Raw genomic sequence first — 23813 nt, forward strand, 5'->3', positions numbered from 1 at the left:
AGACTCTTACACATCATAAATGTCTTGATATTTCTTCTCTAACAGTCACACAAAATAAAAACAGCTCTTGCAGAAAACAATTCAAAGTTTAAAACATATAAAAATTTTTAGGTATTTAATTTAATTTGAAGTAAAAGTTTGAATTGAGAATGATTATAAAACTAATGTATGCCATTTCTTTGTAATAATTGTTATAATTTTCTTGCATAATTCTTAAAGGGGAAATGGTGCAAAGAACAGCATAAGAGTATGGTAATGGTTGTAGGAAATTTATTTCATTTTTCATTCCTTAAAAATCTAGATAAAAGATAAGAACTGTTTTCTTTAAAGACCTATAGGCATGTGTTTTATTTTTAAATGTTAATCAAATTTCTGCTATACTCCTTTATTTTAACTATGTCAACTGACTGATCAAATAATTACCAATAGTAATTTAAAAGTACTTTCTATATTTAAACAAATATTAAGGTAACTAAGTGGTAACTCAGCTAACGTGGCTTTTTAATGATAACAAAATATATTAGATATCCATATGTTATGTAAAACCTTGTGTAAAATATCAGGCTGCTTTTCCCAGCCTTGCTTTTTTTTTTTTTTTTTTTTAACATCCTATTTATAAAGATTAAAAAGCCTGTGGGTGAGAGTGGGGGATGAAATTTAGTATCCCTTAAAGCACTTTGCTAATGCTTTGATTCATATATATGTGCTCACTAAATGTTGGATCTCTATGGGGTAGCATATTTTCTATTATATGTTAGAAAATACTAATTCACTTTTTAAAATAGTTGTACGAGATATGAAAAGGCAGAACTGGTGAGTTAGTAGCTGCTGCTTTTTAGGCATGCCATGCTATCAAACCAAGATAGAACATTATCAGTAAAAATGTTTGAACAAAATCCTAAAGACATATAAAGGAAGTCACTTTATGAAAAATGTAACTGCTTTTCAACATCTTTACCTTTTCTTGTACTTGCCCAAATTATGACTGTGATGCATTACCTATAAACATAAAGTGTAAAAAGTATAAGCATTTGATATATTTGTGCATATGTTGCATTTTCTTTTATTATCTCTATTCCTAGTATAATTCAATTTAGGCCAAAATGTTAAGTTTAGTCGTGATTTTATATTTCCTTAGGTTAACTTGAGACATGTAAACAAGTAAATTATTTATGTGCTATATAATCCCCTACCTACTAGGATATTTACTTAATAGTGGTTTTGTGGCTTAGGAAGCAGAGTAACTAATTAGAGTAAATTAATGGTACACACTGGTTGCTCTGTGTTTCTGATTTGCTTTGGGCTGAATCTTTATGTTGCTCAAGCATTGTTTCTTCTGTGTAGCAGTTGCCTAAGTTCATATGTCGGAGCCTAATCCCCAGAATGATGGTATTTGGAGATGGGGCCTTTATTTGGGAGCTAATTGGGTCATGACAGTGAAGCACTCATGACCGAGATTTGTGCACTTAGAAGAAAAGAACAGAGAGAGCTCGCTTTTTTTCTCTGTGTTCTCTGCCATGTAAGGACACAATGAGACGACGACCATCTGCAAACCAGGAAGCGGGTTCTCACCAGACACCAGATCTTCTGGCACTTTGATCTTGGACTTTCCATTCTCTAGAACCATGATAAATGTTTGTTGTTTAAGCTACCCAGTCTCTATAATAATATTTGTCATAACAGCCCGAACTGACTCAGACACATTTATTCCTCATTTATGAGCAAATAAACCAAAATCATAATATTTTTCTTGCTTTCTATCTGAAAATAATGCCTTTCCCAATTTTATATGCCAAAGACCTATATATTTTATTGTCTATACTTCTTGCCTGCTACCCCAAAGCAGAGAGTCTTGTATATGTTTGTTTATTCATACATCCCAGGCCTTCTCAAAATAACCCTCAACCTGAAATAGAATGTGATTTAAAATAACAGAACCTTGGCTCTGGAATCAGGCATGTGGCAAGCACACAGAATATATATGTTGATGGAATCTCGGTCATGAGGGCTTCACTGTCATGACCTAAATAGCTCCCAAATAAAGGCCCCATCTCCAAATACCATCACTCTGGGGATTAGGCTCCAACATATGAACTTAGGCAACTGCTAAACAGCAGAAACAACGCTTGAGCAACATAAAGATTCAGTCCAAAGCAAATCAGAAACATAGAGCAACCAGTGTGTACCATTAATTCACTCTGATTACTCTGCTTCCTAAGCCACAAAACTACTATTAAGTAAATGTCCTAGTAGGTAGAGGATTATATAGCACATAAATAATTTGCTTGTTTACATGTCTCAAGTTAACCTAAGGAAATATAAAATCACGACTAAACTTAACATTTTGGCCTAAACTGAATTATGCTGGGAATAGAAATTATAAAAGAAAATGCAACATATGCACAAATATATCAAATGTTTATACTTTTTAGACTTCCTGTTTATAAGTAATGCATCATAGACATAATTTGGGCAAGTACAAGAAAAGGTAAACATGTTGAAAAGCAGTTACATTTTTCATAAAGTGACTTCCTTTATATGTCCCTTAGGATTTTGTTCAAACATTTTTACTGATAATGTTCTATCTTGGTTTGATAGCATGGCATGCCTAAAAAGCAGCAGCTACTAACTCACCAGTTCTGAATAATTAGATAAAGGAATGAAAAGATAATCTGATTTGTAAAATGCTCTCATATTGAAATACCTTCTCCCTCTTTTTTTATCTTTTTATAGATCATGCAACACTTTTGTACTTGGGAAAGTGTTCTAACTAAAGCAATTATGCAATAAAAGTAACCTTGATGTTGGCTTCTCTGTCAACTTTACATTGGATGAAATATTTGGGAATTGTGCTTTGTAGTTAAAAATATAGGTGTACGTAGCAGGGAAATGATAACTCTCTCAATAATTAAGGACAAGCAATCATATCCTCGATGTGAAATGGGAAGGAATAATAATTTTTTTTTAATTTTTAAGAAACATCTAATGTCACTCCACTTAGAAAAATACATTAATTTCTTTTATGTTGTCAGGCAGAGAAAGTATAAACTTTGGACTTTGCACAGTAAGGTTAGGCTATGGCCTGTGAGTTAATAAACACTATTGTTAGATTTCTATAGAATTCTATTAGTCTTGCTCAGTTTCTCTTCAATTCTATCTAACAAGGTTTCCTTTCCAGCTTATATGTATGCTTATCTAAGTCCAAGGAATTCCATGAGAAGTTGAATCGAAATATTTTCAATTGATAACTTATGAAGCAAAAACAGCAATTTCCCACTATATATTTCAAATAAGTTTATTGTACAATTTTGAAGTGACTGTAGAGTCTGAATTATATTCAGACCATGTATCTGTTGTATTCAGATTCTGGCCATGTATCCACTACCAAAATAAAATGAAAAAATGAACATAGTTTTGTCACAAGTTAATTGTTCAACAACAATAATAACAACAACAAAATTATCTAAAATCTGAATTTTCTGAGTAATGACTCAGTACCATCAGTAAAGTAGTAGAATGCAAACCTCAGTGTGCTATCTATGTAAATAATTTAATTATGTTCACTCCAGTTATAGAGACATTTTTGTTTCCACGGAATTCGTAAACTATCATTACAGAACTAAGAAATGTAACTTTGAAAATCCAAGTCTACATGTAAAATTTAGTTCAAACTTTGTAATATTCAAATGATCTTGATGTTTCAGCTTGATATTTCAGCCAGCCTTTGCACTCGTTGTTCTTCCTTCAAATAAAAAGACTTTATATACTTCTAGAGAATCTCCTATACAAGCAGGAAGTATGAGTATGTGGCTTTAGTGATTTTTGGAGTACATGCTAGCATCATTTTAAGTGGTTACTTTAAGTATTAAAAGTGGTTAGAAGCACAGGCTTTGAAGTCAACAAACTTGGCTCAAGTCCTGAGTCTGTTGTATCTTAGGTATAGCTGTGTGACATCAGTGGTAAGAGCTGTAATGTTAAGCAAGATGCTATCAATAACAGCAAATGTTAAGATTTGGAATTGACAGAACATTCCTGACAATTAAATATTCTCTTAAGGGACAGAGTAGAAACACTAGTGAAAAAGATGCTAGCCCAGGAAAAAAAAAAAAAGAACGTAAACATGCTATGTGAGCACAAGGTAATGAAGAAAAGATACAGAAAATGCAAGAAACTAAGTATGGCATTATTCCAAGTGGCACATGATCCAGGCAATCTCTACCAAGCATAATTAAGCAGGAAAAAAGAAATAGTCTTTCCTTAGGTCTGTGTCCTTGGCAAACGTATTTACTTTTATTAAGCCTCAGTTTCCTTCACTATGAAATAAAAGAGCAGTGATCTCTAAATTGCACAGATTATTTAAATATGATGAAATAATATCTCTAGGGCCTTTAGCACAGTACCTGGCACATGAAAACCATTCATTAAATGGTAACTATTATTATTGTTGCTGTTACTATTTCTTATAAAAATAAATCAGTACTTCTTTGGCTGTGTACCAGATGAAGAAGACTAGTCTTGGTGTTAATGACTCATAAAGATCTGTTTCTCAGAAGATGACTTTTTAAAGAAAAGAGAAAAAATAAAAGCATACTAAAATAGCTCTATAAAAATTCTGTAGTGCAGGCTAATTTTGCTTCCTTTTTAAAATTTCAACTGTTTTATATATATACACACACACATATATATTACATATAGTATATATAACATATATGTATATATTTTAATTATGTATGTAATATATTTCACATATATGTATATATATTACTATATGAAGTTTTTCCTACTATCTAAATCTATTTTAAAGATAATTAACTATTGAAGAAAAAATAATGGCAAAGTAGTGTGAGGTTTGCAACATATATAAAAGTAGAATATATGCCAGGAGATCAGGAGAGAAAATAGTATATTATTGTGAGGTTTTCATTCTATATATGAAGTAGTATACTACCAACCAATGTCTTTGATAAACATAGATGCAAATATTCTTAATAAAATATTAGCAAATCAAAATGATAATATATCACGACAGAATGATAGCTATCCCAATAATGCAAGGATGACTTAAAATTCAAAAGTTAATCAATGTAATTAATAGCAAACTAAAATAAAAAATATTTTTTATTTGGGAGGCTGAAGCAGGTGGATCGCCTGAGCTGGGGATTGCAAGACTAGCCGAGGCAACATGGCAAAGCCCTGACTCTACAAAAAGAAAAAGAAAAAGAAAAAAATACAAAAATGAGCCAGGCCAGTGGTGCATGCCTGTATTCCCCAACTACTTTTGAGGCTGAGATGGGAGGATTGCTTGAGTTCAGGAGGTTGAGGCTGCAATGAGCCAAAATTGTGCCACTGCACTCTGTCCTGGGTGACAGAGCCAGACCTTGTCTTAAAAAATAAAAATTTTTTAAAAAAAAAAGGGAAAAAGAAAAGAAAGAAATGTTTTGGATAATTTCTATAGGGAAATATAATTAACAAAATTTAATATCAATTCCCATTAAAAACTCCCAGCAAACAGCAAAGTAAGAAGAGAAGGAATGTTCTTAACCTGATAAAGGTATCTACAAAACTATGTAACTAACATGATACTTGTATTAGTTTGCTAGGGCTGCCATAACAAAGTAACACAGACGGGATGGCTTTAACAACACTAATTTTCTCACAGTTTGGAGGCTACAGTCTGAGTTAAAGGTGTCTTTAGGGTTGACTTCATACTGAGGCCTCTCTCCTCGGCTTTTAGGTGGCCATCATCTCCCTTTGTCTTCACATGGTTTGTCTTCTGTGCCTGTGCGTGTCTGTGTCCAAAATTTTCACCTCTTGTAAGGACACCAATCATAATGGACTAGTACCCATTCTAAAGACCTCATCTTAACTTAATTACCTATTTAAAAACTTTATCTTCAAATACAGTTACATACTGAAGTACTGGGGTTTGGGACTCCAACATGTGAATTTGGAGAGGAAACAATTTAGCCCATAACAATACCTAATGCTGAAAAACTGAATGCTTTCCCCCTAAAATTAGAAAACAAAACAAGGATGTTCATTCTTGCCACCTCTATTTAATTGTGTGTGTGTGTGTGCATATATTTCTCCCAGCAAGTACAATAGGCAAGATAAGACAATTAGAGCATTCTAATTAGCAAATAAGTAAAACCTTATTTATATAGAGATGACATGATCCTATATTTAAAATACAATGTTATCTACAAAACAGCTACTCAAACTAACGTAATTCTGTAAGTTTACAGGGTACAAGATCAATATATAAAAATAAATTGTATTTCTATGCGTCGGGAAGGAATAATCAGAAACTAAAATTTAATAAAAATATAAATTACAATAATATCTAACATATAAAAGAATTAGGGGTAAATCTTTTTTTTTTAATGTGTTAAGGAGATGTATGTGCACAACTACAAAACACGCTGAGAGAAACTAGAGAAGACCTAAATAAATGGAGAAAGACACTGTATTCATGGGATGCAAGAGTGAATGTTGTTAATATGTCATTTCTCCCCAGGTTGAGATTCAGCTTTCTTTTGTAGAAATTGACTACCTCATCATAAAAGTCACATGGAAATGCAAATGACTAAGAATAACCAAAACAACTTTGGAAAAGTATAAATTAGAACCTAACACTACCCTTTTCAATAAATATAGCTACAGTAATCTAGATGATGTAGTATTGGTGTAAACATAGACAAATAGATCAAGGGAACAGTTTAGAGAGTCCAGAAATAGACTCCAACATATATAGGGAAATACCTAAAGGCAATTTACTAGAGGAAAGATGACAGTCTTTCAACAAATGGTGCTGAAAAAAATATTGGTACATTATTTTGGAAAAAAAATCTCAAAATATGCTGAGTGAAATTGGACACAAAAGAGCACATATGCCTATATTTATATAAAATTTAATAAATGCAAACTAATGTATTAGAAATAGATCAGTGGCTGGGCGCAGTGGCTCACGCCTGTAAGCCCAGCACTTTGGGAGGCCGAGGTGGGCGGATCACGAGGTCAGGAGATCAAGACCATCCTGGTTAACACAGTGAAACTCCGTCTCTACTAAAAATACAAAAAATTAGCCGTGTGTGGTCGCGGGTGCCTGTAGTCCCAGCTACTTGGAGGCTGAGGCAGGAGAATGGCGTGAACCCAGAAGGCGGAGCTTGCAGTGAGCCAAGATTGCGCCACTGCACTCCAGCCTGGGTGACAGAGCGATACTCATCTCAAAAAAAACAAAACAAAAACCAGATCAGTGTATGCCTAGGGTTGTAGGGGTGGTGGTTGTGCAGGGAGGTACTACAAAGGGCACGAGAAAACTTTTGGGGCTGATGCATTGTTCATTATTTTAATTGTGATGATGGCTTCATAGGTGCAAAAACCTATGAGGTCAAATACTTTAAATATGCACCTTTTATTGTCTGTCAATCATACATCAGTAAAGCTGTTTTATAAACAAACACCTACTGTGTTCAAACTCATGATAGAATCTGTACAGGATGCTTGCCATGTTCTCTTTTTTACAAAAATATACTTTAAAATAATTATAAGAATGGATAGGATCAAATTGTTTTTAAGAAGTTGACAGTTTTCAAAGACATTAAAATTAATTTTATTTAAAAGTTGAGATTTATGAGAAAAATTCTTATAATAAAATCTTATTTTAAAAGTTCAGAGGAGGAAAAGGTTGTTTATGGTTGAAAGGAATAACCAGGTATTAAAAAATAGGAAAGTCTAAGAATCTGCCATGATCAGAGTAAGCAGGTAGAATTTCCAGGTATTCATGACAGAGTTCTACCACATTTTGAAAGGTAAACATGAGTTCAACCTGGGAAGATGAGAAAGAGAAATTGTAGATAAAAGGAAGAGGAAGAACAAAGGCAAGAGTCCAGACATGAAGAAGTATGTTTAGGGAATAGCAGTAAATGCATTTGGATAGAATGTTTGGTATACAAAGAGTCTTATGGAAGATAAACTTAGGAAGAGAAGGTGGGGCAGATGGGACTTGGGTTTCCTCTCTGAAAGTTTATTTGAATCCCCACAAGCAGTGCTAATACTCTCAACTCTGCATTCTCCTAGTATTTTACTCCATACCCTGCTACAATACTTGTCACATTGTATTGCATCATATGTCTAGCTTCACCCTTAGGCAGCCTTCTATTAGAAAGAACTACATTTGGCTCATTATAAATGCTCAATAACAAGGGATGTCCCACTTTAAAAAATAGGAAAGTCTAGGAATCTGCCATGATCAGAGTAAGTCAGGCAGAATTTGAGCTGGTCCTTTAAAAACTGACTAGTTTTGGTGGTGCGCAGTGGTTCACGCCTATAATCCCAGCACTTTGGGAGGCCGAAGTGGGTGGATCACGAGGTCAGGAGATCGAGACCATCCTGGCTAACACGATGAAAACCCATCTCTACTAAAAATACAAAAAATGGTGGCATGCCCTGTAGTCCCAGCTACTCGGGAGACTGAGGCAGGAGATTCCCTTGAACCCGGGAGGTGGAGGTTGCAGTGAGCCAAGATCGTGCCACTGCACTCCAACCTGGGCGACAGAGTGAGAGTCCATCTCAAAAAAAAAGGGGGGGGTCATTTCAAGAATAATAACTTTTATAATTTTTAAAAGAATAATTTACCTGGAGTAAGAGTATCTGTAATTCTGTAGTAAAGTGAGGGAGGAGGGTGTATATATTAAGGAGCACTGAGAATTGAGGTTTAGAGGAAAACTAATATTTATCATTAGTTGTTATGTAGCCCAAGCAAGTGGGGACGTATGCTGTATATATAAGTTTTCTAAAAAAGTATTTACTCTTCATTTCCTTCATTAGCTGGCACAGTAGAGCTCTAATCAATCAGAATAAGCAGAGAATTTTATAAATCATTTTAAAAAGAATATCTCAAATACTTTTGAGGGGAAATATATTTATTATTCTTTTCTGTTAAGTTGTATATATGTTATATCAAAATGGAATTGAGAATAGTATTATATTTGCTATTGGCATTATATTCGATTGTCATTATGAGCCTGTGGTGGGCCATGGAGTAAAACGACTTGAGAAACAGTGACCTAGAATGTTAGCACTTTGAGAGGGGACTGTGTTTGATTTAGCTTTGTAGGCAGTGGTATGGTGTTCAAGAAAGAATGCTGGGCCGGGCCCAGTGGCTCAGGCCTGCGATCCCAGCACTTTGGGAGGCCAAGGCATGAAACGAGGTCAGGAGATCGAGACCATCCTGGCTAATGCGGTGAAACCCCGTCTCTACTAAAAATACAAAAAGTTAGTCAGGCGTGGTGGCGGCGCCTGTAGTCCCAGCTACCAGCGAGGCTGAGGCAGGAGAATGGCATGAACCCAGGAGGCGGAGCTTGCAGTGAGCCGAGATGGCTCCACGGCACTCCAGCCTGGGCGACAGAGTGAGACTCTGTCTCAAAAAAAAAAAAAAGAAGGAATGCTGGTACTGCAAATCAGGATACCAGAATTTGAATCCCAATTTAAATTTAAAGCTTGTTTAAGGACCTTTAAACATGTTAATTATCCTATAGTTCTTCCTTCGTTATTTACTAAATTGGGGTAAAAACAATAATGACTTCACATTATTAATATATGAGTTATACACAAAAGAACGAGGGAAAACATGTAGCTCCATGCTGGTATACAGCAGTTTTCTGCCGTCATGTACTTCATCTTGCCCAGCACAATAGTTTGTAGATAGTGGATACTTAAGCACTCATTCAGACTGAATAAATCAACGTACGAACAACTGAGAACCTTTGAAAAATTCCTTTTTTGTTGTTCATGTTCAACTTAATGCTTTCAGAGAACTGACTTTGAAAATAATCTTTTTTTCTGGTAATCTCTGTGTTTGAATAAAAGAGCAATGGTGAAACTCCATCTATTTTTAGGTTTTGTAGCCTTAAAAATGAGAGAGCTAAATATGCTGGGAGATTTTATTTATTTTGTTTTATTTGGTCTCATTTTATTTCCATCTTAAGTTAATGAAATTTTGGGTAGTCCTGGTCACATGTAATACCTAGTCCTCCAAGTATTCTTTGTGCATCCCTTTTATAGCAATGTGCATTGTGACAGCTCAGCCTCCTCTTGCTGACTAATCTCCTGTACAGACAGAAGCAATTCCCATAATTCAGATAATAACCTGGAACAACTTTCATGGTTTACAAAAGTAGATTTGTAACTGATCTTCTTATAATTTAGAAAAGGAAATTAGAGTTTAATAAAATATCAAATCATACCTTAAGAATAGAATTTTGGATGTTAAAACTATTCTGAAAGTAAATACAGTTTTAAACAAGAATCTGTACTGATTTAGTTGCTTCAAAGAAAACATATTGAAAAAGAATTTAAGTTAGCATATACTTATAGATTCATAGAATGCTTAAAGCTAAACATAGTCAATTATAATTTGGATTACACTATTCTATTACCTAACAACCTATTTAAGTTGATTAGAACAAAACTATTAGGTAAACTTCAACACAATCCATATAATAGAACCTGAATTAGAAAGGCTTGAATTTATTGTACCTACATTTATGAAGACTTTATGGAAATAGATGCACCTTTGTGAAAAGACAGAACATGAAATGTTAAAATGATTGCTTTTTTATCTTTTTTTTTTTTTTTTTTTTTAGCTAAACCATACCATACTCTTAATTCATAGTTCCAGTGCTTAGTGCATAGAAGGTGTTCAAGGAATAATTGTGGAATTTAGGAAGGTTTAATTTATGACCTATAATAAAGGTCAGAATAAATGGTAAAGTTAGACAAGAAAGTCAAGGAAAATCTAAGCATAATCGCTAATAATTCAAAAGCTATGTTGTGGTGTGTTCTAGGAAGGTGAATTTGTGGACTTTATTTTTTTAAGGGAATACATTTGTCAGGAAATAATGTTACATGAATTTCTATTTTCTGCTTTAAATGCTGGCATGCCTTCTTTTTAATAGTGTGTATTACAAATGCACCAAATCCAAGACTAAGTAAACAGAAAGTTGAATCAAGGTACTTCTCATTTTAAAAATTATTCTGGAGTCTTGGAGTAGAAAGAGACTCTGGAGTTGATTTTTTCCAACTTCCTTCTATTATTGATGAGGGAAGTAGAAGGGGAAAAGGACTTGTTCACTGTCGTAGCTTAAAAAAAAGATTTTTTAAATTCTATACTTGATCAGGCACAGGAAGGTACTCAATGAATAATTTCCAAGAAGAAAGAGTCACTTCAGCATAAGAGACACATATTATAGATTTATTAATTTACAGTCAATATCAATTATAGTAATAAATTGGTAATTATTAATAATTATTAATTTTAAATTAGCATGTTGGGTCTTATGTAATTGAGGAATCAGATTAAGGTACATCTTTCATTGTGAAATTGAGATGTTGGGAACATGCAAAGCCTCACTGCAGATCCTAACGAATTTACCACAGGGATGCTGCCCTACCAATACACTTGAGTAGAAATTTTCAAGGGGAGTTGAGGGACATGTCCTTGGTAACAAGAGGATTGGGGAGGGGCACATTTCACTTGAAATTTAACAACATTTTGTCCCGTGGTCTTATTTATTTTTGGGCACATTATTTATTTTTTAAAATAAATTCAAATAGCATTAAAGGCAGTCATGTTTTCTTTTTAAAAGTTGAGAGATTTTAAGGCATAAGTCAACTAGTTTTCTCCTCTGTGCTTTTGGAATAAACCATTCATTTTTATAATAAACATTTATTGATCACCTCTATATTCCAGGCACAGTGGTACTCTCTGAAAATATAGTCAAAAAGTTGATTCCTGTCTGTAAGGGGGAGCCAGAGTTTATTCATTGAGAATTTATAGCCCAATATTATTGCTCCAAGTTTCCCCTGCCATCTACACTCATCCTTGCAATATTTGACACAGTAGTCATTTATTGGAGAAAATACGAAAAGATAGAAATTATAAAGAGTCTTTCACTTCACTTGCTTATTTACTCAGCAAGTATTTATTGAGTACCTACCATGTGCCAGTCACTAAGCTATGTGCTTGGGTTACATTAGTGAGTAAAACAGTCAACGATCCTGTCTTTGCGGGAGTTATATTCTAGGAGGTGAGACTAATAGCCAAAAAAAAAAATGCAAATACAAAGCACGTTAGAAGGTGATGTGTGATGGTTAAAAGAGAGAGAGAGAGAGAGAAAAGTAGAGTTGGGGAATTATGTGTGTGAGAAGAAAATTTAAAAGCAGGATGCAATTTTAAATAGTGTGGTCAAGAGAGGCCTCATTGTGACTTTTGAACAAAAGCTTGAAGGCACTTGAAATAAAAATCCAAAGATTAAGATAATTATAGAATTTGAATTTTTAAACTCATTTTAAGTCCATTTTGTTGTCTGTGTTACTTCCTGGCAAGAGGCTGCAGGTGATGGGTAAAGTCAAATATTTGATTTATCTTTCTTTTCTCTCCCATTAGCTTTGATTTACACAAGGAGTGGTATTTCCACTATTTTCTACTTTGCTAAAATAAATGTATTTCATGGGATTTTTACTCATCAATGATAAGAACACAGTTTACTTTGCGAATTTCCTTATGAGAGCCTAGAGCAACATGTAGCATAATTTCATATCATGCATTATTTCTTAGAAATATAAAAATCCATATACTGCCATTTTTAGAATGACTCTTAAAGTCGTATCAGTTTAGACAACAAGTCAACTTACTTTCCCATGGAATCACTGAGTCATAGGTTTAGATAAGAAAGCATTTACTTTCTTAATATTCTTCATCGATTTTAGCATATTTTAAAAATAGAAGTATCTGTTTTTTACAGATTCTGTTTCTGGCGTCTGCATATGCAAGTCCCCAACTCACTGAGGAGAGCTGTTCAGCTGTGGCTGCTGTCACACATTATCTGTACCTTTGCCAGTTTAGCTGGATGCTCATTCAGGTTGGTACCTCATTCCCTCTCCCCGCCCCTTTAATCTTATGATGAATCTGGGTGGAGTGGTCTTAATGTCTGATACTCTGTACTGAAGTAGAAGTAATTCCACATGTCCATCACTGCATTCTTAGGATATAAATGCCAAATAAAAACACCCTGTAAGCTGTACAATGGTAGAGAGCATTGTGAGTTTGAAGAAATTACAGAAATCCAGTAGGATTTGAAACAAGGGAGAGGTTAGAGATGAAGTCTGCAATGCGGGCCCTATAAAGCACAGTAGGAAATTAGAACATTTTTCTAGGAAAAGTAATAGAAGGTTTTTAAGGAGTGACATGATAAGATTTAGATTTTAGAAAGATCTCCCTGTTTGTAGTGAATATGAGACAAGAAAGGGTGGATAGGCAAGCCAATTAAGTAGATTTAGCTGTATTCAAGGGGAAATCATGGTAGCGTGAACTAGGGAGGTGGCAGTAGAAGCAAAGGGAAGAGAACTGCTTTGGAGATTTTTTAAAATTAGAACTATAGGATGTAAAGACTGGTTGTGAGGAATGCAGAAGTTGGAACCCAGGATGCTCCCCAAATTTCTGGCCTGGATATCTGGTGGATACTGGTAACTGAAATTATGATCGCTGAACAATGGGGAAAAGCTGGTGAGTTTCGTTTGGGACATGCTGAATGTGAAGTGCCTATGAAACCTCCAGTGGGAACTTTGAGGAGACGGGGACACATGAAGCTAAAGCTCAGAAGGGAGGCCTACATTTTAGAAATGCACTGGGAATCACAGCGCTTTGAGAAGCCAAGGCAGGCAGATCACCTGAGGTCAGGAGTTCAAGACCAGCTTGGCCAACATGGTGAAACCCCATCTCTACTAAAATACAAAAAATTAGCTGGGTATGGTGGTGGGCGCCTGTAATCTCAGCTACTAGGGAGGCTGAGGCAGGTGAATCGTTTTAACCCAGGAGGCGGAGGTTGCAGTAAGCCGAGATGACGCCATTGGACTCCAACCTGGGCAACAAAAGCGAAATTCCGTCTAAAAAAAGAAAAAAAACGCACTGGGAAGTTATTGGCTTAGAGTTGGAAAATGGAGCCATTGGTTTGGAAGAGATTACTTGGGGAGAAGGTACTGAGTGAGACCAGCAGAGTCCTAGCATACTCACCTGAGGAACTAGTGCATGTTGGCAGAGAAATTTCAATTCTTTTCTAACTAAAATCCCAAATTATCTCCATTATTCTTTGTTGATTTGGTTGATAAATGGCTGATATGGTTGATAAAGAGGAGGACAGTGCATAGTATTAACGTCACTAATTAAATGGCTCAACTAAAATGCTGCATTTGATAATGCATTCTGTGTAATGGTATTGTTAAGTTTTCCATGTGATACAGTTTCATATGCATTTCTGAGTATGCATGTAAACTATTTTATGAAAACAGATGCATTCAGTCCCTTGCATATTCTTTTTTCTTGTTGAAGAAGAAGGTTGTAGGACTTGATTATGTAGCAACAGTGAAATAATGGTAAAAGGAGAAAGAAAGTGAGGTGGTGATATTATGAGAGAATACCACACAGGCTCAAGGAAGGGTTGTTTTCCCCAGTATGATATGATAGTAGTGGGGGCTGAAGAAGAGGACTGAACTATTTAGCTAATAGAACTAGTTGAAACAAGTGGCACCCTGGATCTGGGTTTGAATTCTGGCTCGGCTACTATCTGTGTAAGCTTAATTGAACTATTGACTCTCTCCAAGTTTTGTTTCTAAATCTGCATATAGAGATAATTCCAAACTCATAGAATAATTATTAATATTTTATAGCTCTTTCAGCGGTTTTAATCATGGACAATTTATGGTGTTTTCAAGCTCCCCTCTCAAAAAAATTTACAAATAAAAGTGAATTTAAAGCATATAACATAAAACTTACATATCTGCTGAAATTAGAATAACATTTGCAAGATTTTCTGATGGCAAAATTCTTTAAGAGTTTATCTGAGTTAAACTTTTTAAAATGTGCCCTATTTATGTTGTTATCTATCTGCCTGGATTGAGGTCCCCAGTGCTGTGCTAAAGGTCTTTGTCCATGCCCCTGACCTATTCAGAATTTTTGATTCATTACTTGGATGAAAACACAGGAAATTGCTTATCAGATATGCATGTGGTACAGAACTGAAAGGACAGCTGCAACAGAGAGCTGCCTGCATTAAGATTACAGGTAGAGCTAATGAAGAGAAACTGTACTGTGATAAATTAAAAACTAGAATGAAAGAGACATCATCTGATGGAAGTTAATGTAAATTACTCAAAATTATAATTTAACATAAACTTGGCAGCAATTAAATATGTGACCAGAATGCTTAACAAGAACAACTACAGTAACTGCAAAAACAACACACACCTAGGTTGCATTGATAGCAGTATGGAAGCAGACATGGTTACACTGTAATCTACAAAATTCAGACTATTTTGGGACACAGCAACCACTCTCATGGGTCATGTTTCAGCAGGAACATTAATTATCCAATGAGAAGTTGGAAAACAACCCTCTAAGAAACTTTGAGGCAGCTGGGCATAACTAACCTGGAAAGAATTTAGGGAGATGTGATGGCTGTCTACAAATACCGGAAGGGCTACTACAGGAAAGGGTGGACTATGTAGCTCCATTTGGCAGAACCAGAGCAAATGGGTCAAAAATTAGGGAAGGAAATTTTTGATTCAGGTTAAGAGTTTTCATAGCCAATAAAACTGTCAAAGTTGAAGAGGCTTTTCTAAAAGTAGAGTGAATTCAATCACTGAAATATATTGAGAGGGAAATGACCAACTTTCAAACATGTTTTAGATGGATTTTCCGCTTTCAGGGAGCATTAGACAAAATCATATATAAGATTTCACCCAAGTTAATGAAGATTGGTATATTCTACATCTCTTCTTCAAGTTAGGTAAATATGACTGTGGCTGATTCACATTTAGTAGACCAATTAGATTTCTGGATGGCTAATAGCTTAGGAAAGCTATTTAAAGTACCAATGAAGTTTAATGTATTTCAGATGGTACACCACACATTTTTCATGGTTTGTGGTGTGACCACAAGGGGAAAAGTCAATAAGTTCTGAATTCTAGTTAGGTTACTTTTAATGAATTATTTTATGTTCAGAGGTTGTCACTTCACCAACCAACATTTTCCCATTCATAAAAATAGTGACTGCTAAATTTTTTTTTTCTAAAATCTGTTTTAAAAACATTATGTAGGTTAGACTATTATTAGCTCAATCCCATTGGTTGAATTAGGTTGAATAAAATCGAGAGAATTTTTACTTCAATGATTCTACTTCATTTTTTTTTAGTAATATAGGAGTGAATATGATACTACTTATGTCTGTGCATAGCTTATGACAATAAATTAATCATAAATTTGTAATTACTGAGTTAAGCATGTCAGAACTGTTAATGTTTATTTTTATCTGCATTATATCTTCAGTCTTAGAATACATTTTTATGACTTTATCTTGAAAATTATTTTACTTTTATATCCTATACTTTTAGTGCCTTATAATAAATTTAGATTAATTTTAGAGTAGCTTAGGGAAAATTTTATTGGTAAACAAGTTACATAAGCTCTCTAAGCCTAGATTTTCTTATTTGAAAACTCAAGTTGTAATAATACTACCTTTCTTGGCAGACTACATAGAATGAGCTTGAAGTGGTGTCTGGGACAGACTGCATACTCTGTACATATTTACCCATATTATTTGTTAAGATAATATGTTGTGGCTAAAATTTCATAGATTTGAAAACATCTTGACTGCTCTGCTTTTCCAATATAAATTATACCTTCTTTTTAACCAAAGAAAATCAACTTCATGTAGTGGAAAGAGGTCTGACTTTGAGTGAGGTGGACACTAACTAGCTATAAAGCCTTAGCAAGCTGGAGAACCTTTAACCCTTTATTAAAGTAGATGCATTGCTCATAACAGGCTCCATAGATAACAGCCTTGCCTCTGTTTCTTCAGGCTTCCCTTTTCTTTGACAGAAAAGTCACACAGTGCAAGGCGAGGATGTAGTAACAAATTATTTTGCTTATTTTTTAAAAGGAAACAAATCATAAATTCCTTTCTTGGCCACACATATTGAATTATCCTTCTGTTTGCTCTTCATGTAAGAGCACTCCCTTGGAACTATTGAAATCATTTCTCCCTTAAGAAGGCAGGGTTATATCTACTTTAAGAAAAATTGACAACGAGAATTTAAAATCTTGCAGTATCTTTACTCTGTTTTGCGAGTTCTATTTTTCCTTCTTCTGTTCTGATTTGGTTTCATTTTAGACATAGCAGATACAAAACATAATTGAATACTAAATAAAAAGTACATCTTTTTCTCACTATTTCTTGCATTCTCCATTCTCTGCTCTACCTTCAATACCAATTCCTGAAGGTAAACACTACTGTTTTCCTGTGTATCTCTCCATAAATATTCCATGCATAGACAAATATTTATGAATATTTAAATAAGCACATGTGTGTTCTTGTATGTATGTGTGTGTGTATATATATACAGTGTACATATATTTATATATAGTGTATATATGTGTTACATGTATATGTATATGCGTGTGTGTGTGTATATATATGGACATCTTTAAGTTTACCATGCATGGGTATATCTTTTTCCTATGCTTTAATATGGTTATTACGTAATTTATTTTTCTGGGCTCCAGTTGATGACATTACATAATTTTTTGGTTATCGTGTTACTTTTTGCTATAGTAAACAATGTGTCCTTGGATATCCTCACACGCTGAGTATTTGTTTACTTGGGCCGTATCCATAGAATAAATTCCTAGGAATTATGCTTTTACTATTCATGTCTACATGAAACATGCTGTCAGTTGGATTTCCAGATCATGAGGTAAATAAATTGCAAATAAATTATTTGAGATATTCGTATATGATATAGATAGACAATTTTTGCCTGTATATTCATTTGGCTCAATTTTATGATCACTTCCTGTCACCAAGTTAAAAGATTGTATAGCAATCTGCATCGGTTATTTGAGATATTTGTATATGATATAGATAGACAATTTTTGCCTGTATATTCATTTGGCTCAATTTTATGATCACTTCCTGTCACCAAGTTAAAAGATTGTATAGCAATCTGCATCAGTTATGAAAAATATACAAACCTTGCATTGTTCTTGCAGTCTGCTCATCGCATGCCTAGAGTTACAGCTTAATTTGAAATATAATCTTTTCTTTTGAAATTACAGCTTAACTGAAGAACACATTTTTAAAATGGTAGAATAAGGTTAGAAATCATTTTACAGTTGTACTTGAGCATTCACATCTTGTGCGTTAATTTCTCAATGTAACCAGACTATGAACAAGCAAATGTACATGTTATTTATTCCTTGGTAGAAAGGCTACTTAGTGCCAGAGCATAGCAAAACAGGAAGGGAAATGCTAAAATTAGCCTTGTTTCTCCTTTATCATTGATTTAATTTGGGGGGACATCAAAGGTGTTAAGGACAACAGACTGGTATCAAGATAAAAATGACACACCCAGAAAATACTGACTTCTCCAGTCCTCAAAAAGTCTTGCAATTTATTTCATGCAATAAATGTTAAGAAAGAGGGAGGAGAATTGGGGCAAGGACCAGTGATAACATTTCTTAGACTCTCATCTGAAATGAATGATTAAGAGCATATGGAATAGATAGAATCAATAGCATCTATGATCTCTGACTAAACTTGATGCTATAGGTCAGTTTAAGGATTCTGGTGACACAATTAATAATCAACTATTAAAAAACAGTCAGGATACCGATCTTTATTTCATACACCATGAAAATTATGGAGTTCAAATAGCCGATTTTTAACTTTAAAAGGCATTTCTCCTTTATGTTTTACTCATATGCTAATATGCATTTTATGAAAATATATGAATAAGTGAATGAATATGTGTTTATGGAACATATGAAAGCATAACTATGGCCTATGACAAAACACTTAACAAGGTATGTCTTCAATTTTTCTATCTGGACATTGGGAAAAATAGTAGGGAAAATGTTATTGTAAAAATAAATAGATTTGTGTAGGAATGTAAGTATATATGCTTGTAGACACAGTCTTTTAGTTTACTGCTATCTATATTTGACTTAAATTATATCTGGGTATTACAATTGGTTGCTTGCATTTAACACAGAATCAGTTTAAATTCCAATAGCCTGAATTACTAATTCTGAGAAATACACTTCTCCCATCCTCCGTTTCCTCTGGTGTAAACAGAGCATAGTAAAACCTAGGAGAGAAGTCTTGATTAAATGATATATAGCTTTATGTTTGGTCTACATTTATTAACCAATTAATAAATATTTGTTTCGACTGGGCACGGTGGCTCATGCCTGTAATCCCAGCACTTTGAGAGGCCGAGGCAGGTGGATCATGAGGTCAGGAGATTGAGACCATCCTGGCTAACATGGTGAAACCCTGTTAAATATCTACTAAAATACAAAAAATTAGCCGGGCGTGGTGGCAATTGCCTGTAGTCCCAGCTACTCGGGAGGCTGAGGCAGGAGAGTGGTGTGAACCCAGGAGGCGTAACTTGCAGTGAGCTGGGATTGCGCCACTGCACTCCAGTCTGGGTGACAGAGCGAGACTCCGTCTCAAAAAAATAAAATAAAATAAAATAAAATAAAATAAATAAATATTTGTTTCATTCTTCCCGTTAAACTATTACCTTCACCGTTTTTCACTTTTCACCAGTTAACTTTTGTCCTTCATTATGAGTTCAGCCAAATCAATTAAAATTATGGAGTCTTCTAAAATTCTTTATGGAGGGAGTGGTTAATGGGTGAAAAATATAGTTAGGATGAATAATATCTAGTATTTGATAGCACAACAGGGTGATTGTGCTCAACAAAAATTTATTGTATATTTTAAAATAACAAAAAGAGTGGAATTAGAATGTTCCTAATGCAAAGAAATAATAACTGCTTGAGGTGATGGATACCCCAATTACCCTGATTTGATTATTACAGATTGTATGCCTGTATCAAAATATCACACTTACCCCATAAATATATACCTGTTATATACCCATTTTAATTAAAAATTTAAACACATTTAAATCAAATTATTTTTAACAAGGTAGCATATATATGTATATAAACAAACTCAGAACTAAACCAAATTATTAAACCAAATTATAAAATTAGTGTTAAAGTCAATAAAATGTTTTAAATGCTCAAAATGAATTGTGTGCATCTTCATTTATTTCGTATTTCTCAATTAAAATTATATGCAAAGCATTTCAGTAGGTACTACAAGGTAAAGAAAAATTAATCCACAGTTCACAATTGTTTTAGGTATTATATTCTGATAAGCCTTTGTAAGTTTTCCTTAAGTCTTAGAAAAAAAATGAAGATACAGAACAGGTTTTTTTTACTTATATGAGTAAAGCGTATCTCCACTGGCATATAAAGTGATTGGGGAAAAAAATGAGGACAAGAAACTGTCACGTAATAATAATATTGTCAATATTTGTGTCAATTTCTTTTTTGTTTTTTCTTTTTGAGATGGGGTCTTGTTCTGTCACCCCAGCTGGAGTGCAGTGGCACAATCTCAGCTCACTGCAACCTCTGCCTCCCAGGCTCAAGCAATCCTACTGCCTAATCCTCCTGAGTAGCTGGGACTACAGGCGTGCATAATCATGCCTGGCTAGTACTTTGTGTTTTTTGTAGAGACGGAGTTTCCCCGTGTTGCCCAGGCTGATCTTGAACTCCTGGGCTCAAGCAATCTGCTTGCCTTGGCCTCACAAAGTGGTGGGATTACAGGTGTGAGCTACCGTGCCCAGCCTATTTGTGTCAATTTATATGGAAATAAATCTTAAATATAATCAGTCTTTACAAGGCAGTTTGGAGTTATGTTGCACTCCCAGTTCTGTAGCTAACCAGAAGATGAAAAAGCTATGCTGTTCTTTCATTACCTCAGTTTCCTCATAAGGGGCCATGGTAAAATGACCTGTAAGATCTGTGTTGCTGCTAAAAAAAATAGTCTGTATACATCCATGCCATTAGTGTTTTTACTTAAAGAATTGTCATTTCTGCAATAATCAATCACAAAGTGTTAGGAAATTACTAATAACTAAAAATTTAACCTCTCCTCTTACTACAGAAGGAAATTAAAACCCAGAGAAGCAAAGTGATACTGGCCAAAAGCAGTTTATCCATGCAGAACCATGTCAAAGATGCAAATCAAGTTACCGATCATCATGTCCTTTTGAATTTTGTAGATTTTTAAAAATATGTAACATTTATATTACTTATTATGCACCTGGAGCTTTACTTTTGGATGAGTGCTTTGCAAATCTTCCTTTTCTGTATTTGTATAGATTGTGTTTGTAATAGGAAATTTTCAAAAATAGCATTACATAGTTTTCCTTACATTTATTAATATGAGCTTTTAATTAAGTACACCCAAGTACAGTTCCCTAGGTGATCATGATGGGGTGTGACAATGTGCTAGCAGCCCTCACTCTCAGTGCCTCCTCGACCTCTGCGTCCACTCTGGCTGCGCTTGAGGAGCTCTTCAGCCTGCCACGGAACCGTGGGAGCCCCTCTCTGGGCTGGCTGAGGCCAGAGCCGCCTCCCTCTGCTTGCAGGGAGGTGTGGAGGGAGACACGCTGGCGGGAACCAGGGCTGCAAGCCGCGCTGGCGAGCCAGTGCAAGTTTGGTGGGCATGGCTCCGCCGGCCCCGCACACGGAGCAGCCGGCTGTCACAGCCGGCCCAGGGCAGTGAGGGGCTTAGCAACCGGGCCAGCAGCTGTGAAGGTTGCACCACCGGTCCCCCAGCAGTGCTGGCCCGCCGGCTCTGCACTCAAATTCTCATGGGGCCTTAGCTGCTTCCCCACAGGGCAGGGCTTGGGACCTGCAGCCCGCCATGTCTGAGCTCCCCACCTGTGGTGGGCTCTCGTGTGGCCTGGGCCTCTCCAAAGGGCGCCACCCCGTGCTCCATGGAGCCTGGTCCCATAGACAGACCAAGGGCTGAGTGCAGGCGTGGTTTGGGACTGACAGGCAGCTCTGCCTGCAGCCCTGGTGTAGGATCCACTAGGTGAAGCCAGCTGGGCTCCTGAACTGGGATCGGGACTTGGAGAACTTTTATATCTAGCGGGAGGATCCTATGTGCACCAATCAGCACTCTGTATCTAGCTAACCTAGTGGAGACTTGGAGGATTAGCACTCTGTGACTCTGTGTCTAGCACAAGGATTGTAAATGCACCAGTCAGCACTCTGTGTCTAACTCAGGGTTTGTAAATACACCAATCAGTACTCTGTGTCTAGCTCAGGGTTTGTGAATACACTCTGTATCTAACTAAGCTAGTGGGGACTTGGAGGACTAGCACTCTGTGACTTTGTGTCTAGCTCAAGGATTGTAAACACACCAATCAGCACTCTGTGTCTAGCTCAAGGTTTGTGAATACACCAATCAGTACTCTGTGTCTAGCTCAAGGTTTGTAAATACACCAGTTGGTACTCTGTATCTAGCTAACTCTGTATCTAGCTAGCTAGCACTCCGTGACTCTGCGTCTAGCTCAAGGATTGTAAACTCACCAATCAGCACTCTGTCAAAACGGACCAATCAGCTCTCTGTAAAATGGACCAATCAGCAGGATGTGGGTGGGGCCAGATAAGGGAATAAAAGCAGGCTGTCAGCGCTAGCCACTGGCAACCGGCTTGGATCCCCTTCCGCAGCGTGGAAGCTTTGTTCTTTTGCTTTTTGTAATAAATCTTGCTGCTGCTCACTCTTTGGGTCCACGCTGCCTTTGTGACCTGTAACACTCACTGCAAAGGTCTGCAGCTTCACTCTTGACAGCGAGACCAAGAACCCACCAGAAGGAAGAAGCTCCAGACACATCTGAACATCTGAAGGATCAAACTCTGGACACACCGTCTTTAAGAACTGTAACACTCACCGCGAGGGTCCGCGGCTTCATTCTTGAAGTCAGTGAAAGCAAGAACCCACCAATTCCGGACACAATGATATGCTGGTAATTATGAGAAGTGTGAGAATTCAAGAGTACATCATCTTTCCTGATAAGCAACAATGAAGATAAGAAAATGGTAGTTCTAATATCCTAATGTTTAGAGTTATTGAAGATGAGACCGTTTAGTAACATCACGGATTTTTAAGCTACAAAAAATTTCATTTATTTGTCTCTTTCCAAGTGACGAATTTGGTTTATAATGCTGAAAATATTTCGGAATTTTTTTGTACTTGTCTTCAGAGACTATATCCCATCTGTTTAAATGACCTTAATGCTAGGAAACTTTGTATTCTGAGTGTGTATGAAATGTAGAAACAATCAAGTAGGATGGATGTAGTTGGTTAACTTTGGGCATAATAACATTTTGGCTAAAAATGCCATGACTACATTGTGAGGATGGGTGGTCTTAAGATAGTTTATAAGATCCTTCTAACAACATTTTAAAAACTTAGAAACAGAAGTGTAAATAGAGACCTACAGATTGAATATTTTAGAACAGTCTTTAGCAGAGAAGTATAAGATAAACTGTGAACAGTAAGCTATGTTTAGTTAGCATGAAGCATATTTGGGTGAGTGACACCCTCTAATTTGTGTTCTGTTAATTCCACATTGGATAAACGCATAGTCAGTCAGACACATAGATCATATTTGCTATATATCTGTTAACATAAAATTGTGCAAACATAATGATCTGTTAATACTCTTAGATTATGAAGGAAGAACAATGATTTCAAGGAAAGGAATACAACAGGTCATCAATATCATTTCATTCAACATCATTTTGTTGTAACATTGATGAGAAAATAAATAAATTGCTAGCCTTGGCTACTCTGTGAGACGTGAGCCCTGAAAATCTGAGACAGGTC

The 23813-nt window shown here is 35.6% G+C and overlaps 1 protein-coding gene across 1 annotated transcript in view; it reads left to right on the forward strand.

Moving 5' to 3' along the window:
- The window catches only part of ADGRV1 (adhesion G protein-coupled receptor V1), a 594013-nt gene that overhangs the window by 379212 nt on the left and 190988 nt on the right, over positions 1-23813 (forward strand). The window contains exon 84 of the mRNA XM_015140403.3: positions 12807-12923. Within this exon, the coding sequence (XP_014995889.3) occupies positions 12807-12923 (117 nt within the window). The remainder of the gene's footprint in view (positions 1-12806; positions 12924-23813) is intronic.

This window comes from Macaca mulatta, chromosome 6 (assembly GCF_049350105.2).
Source record: "Macaca mulatta isolate MMU2019108-1 chromosome 6, T2T-MMU8v2.0, whole genome shotgun sequence".
Classification (NCBI taxonomy): Eukaryota; Metazoa; Chordata; class Mammalia; order Primates; family Cercopithecidae; genus Macaca; species Macaca mulatta.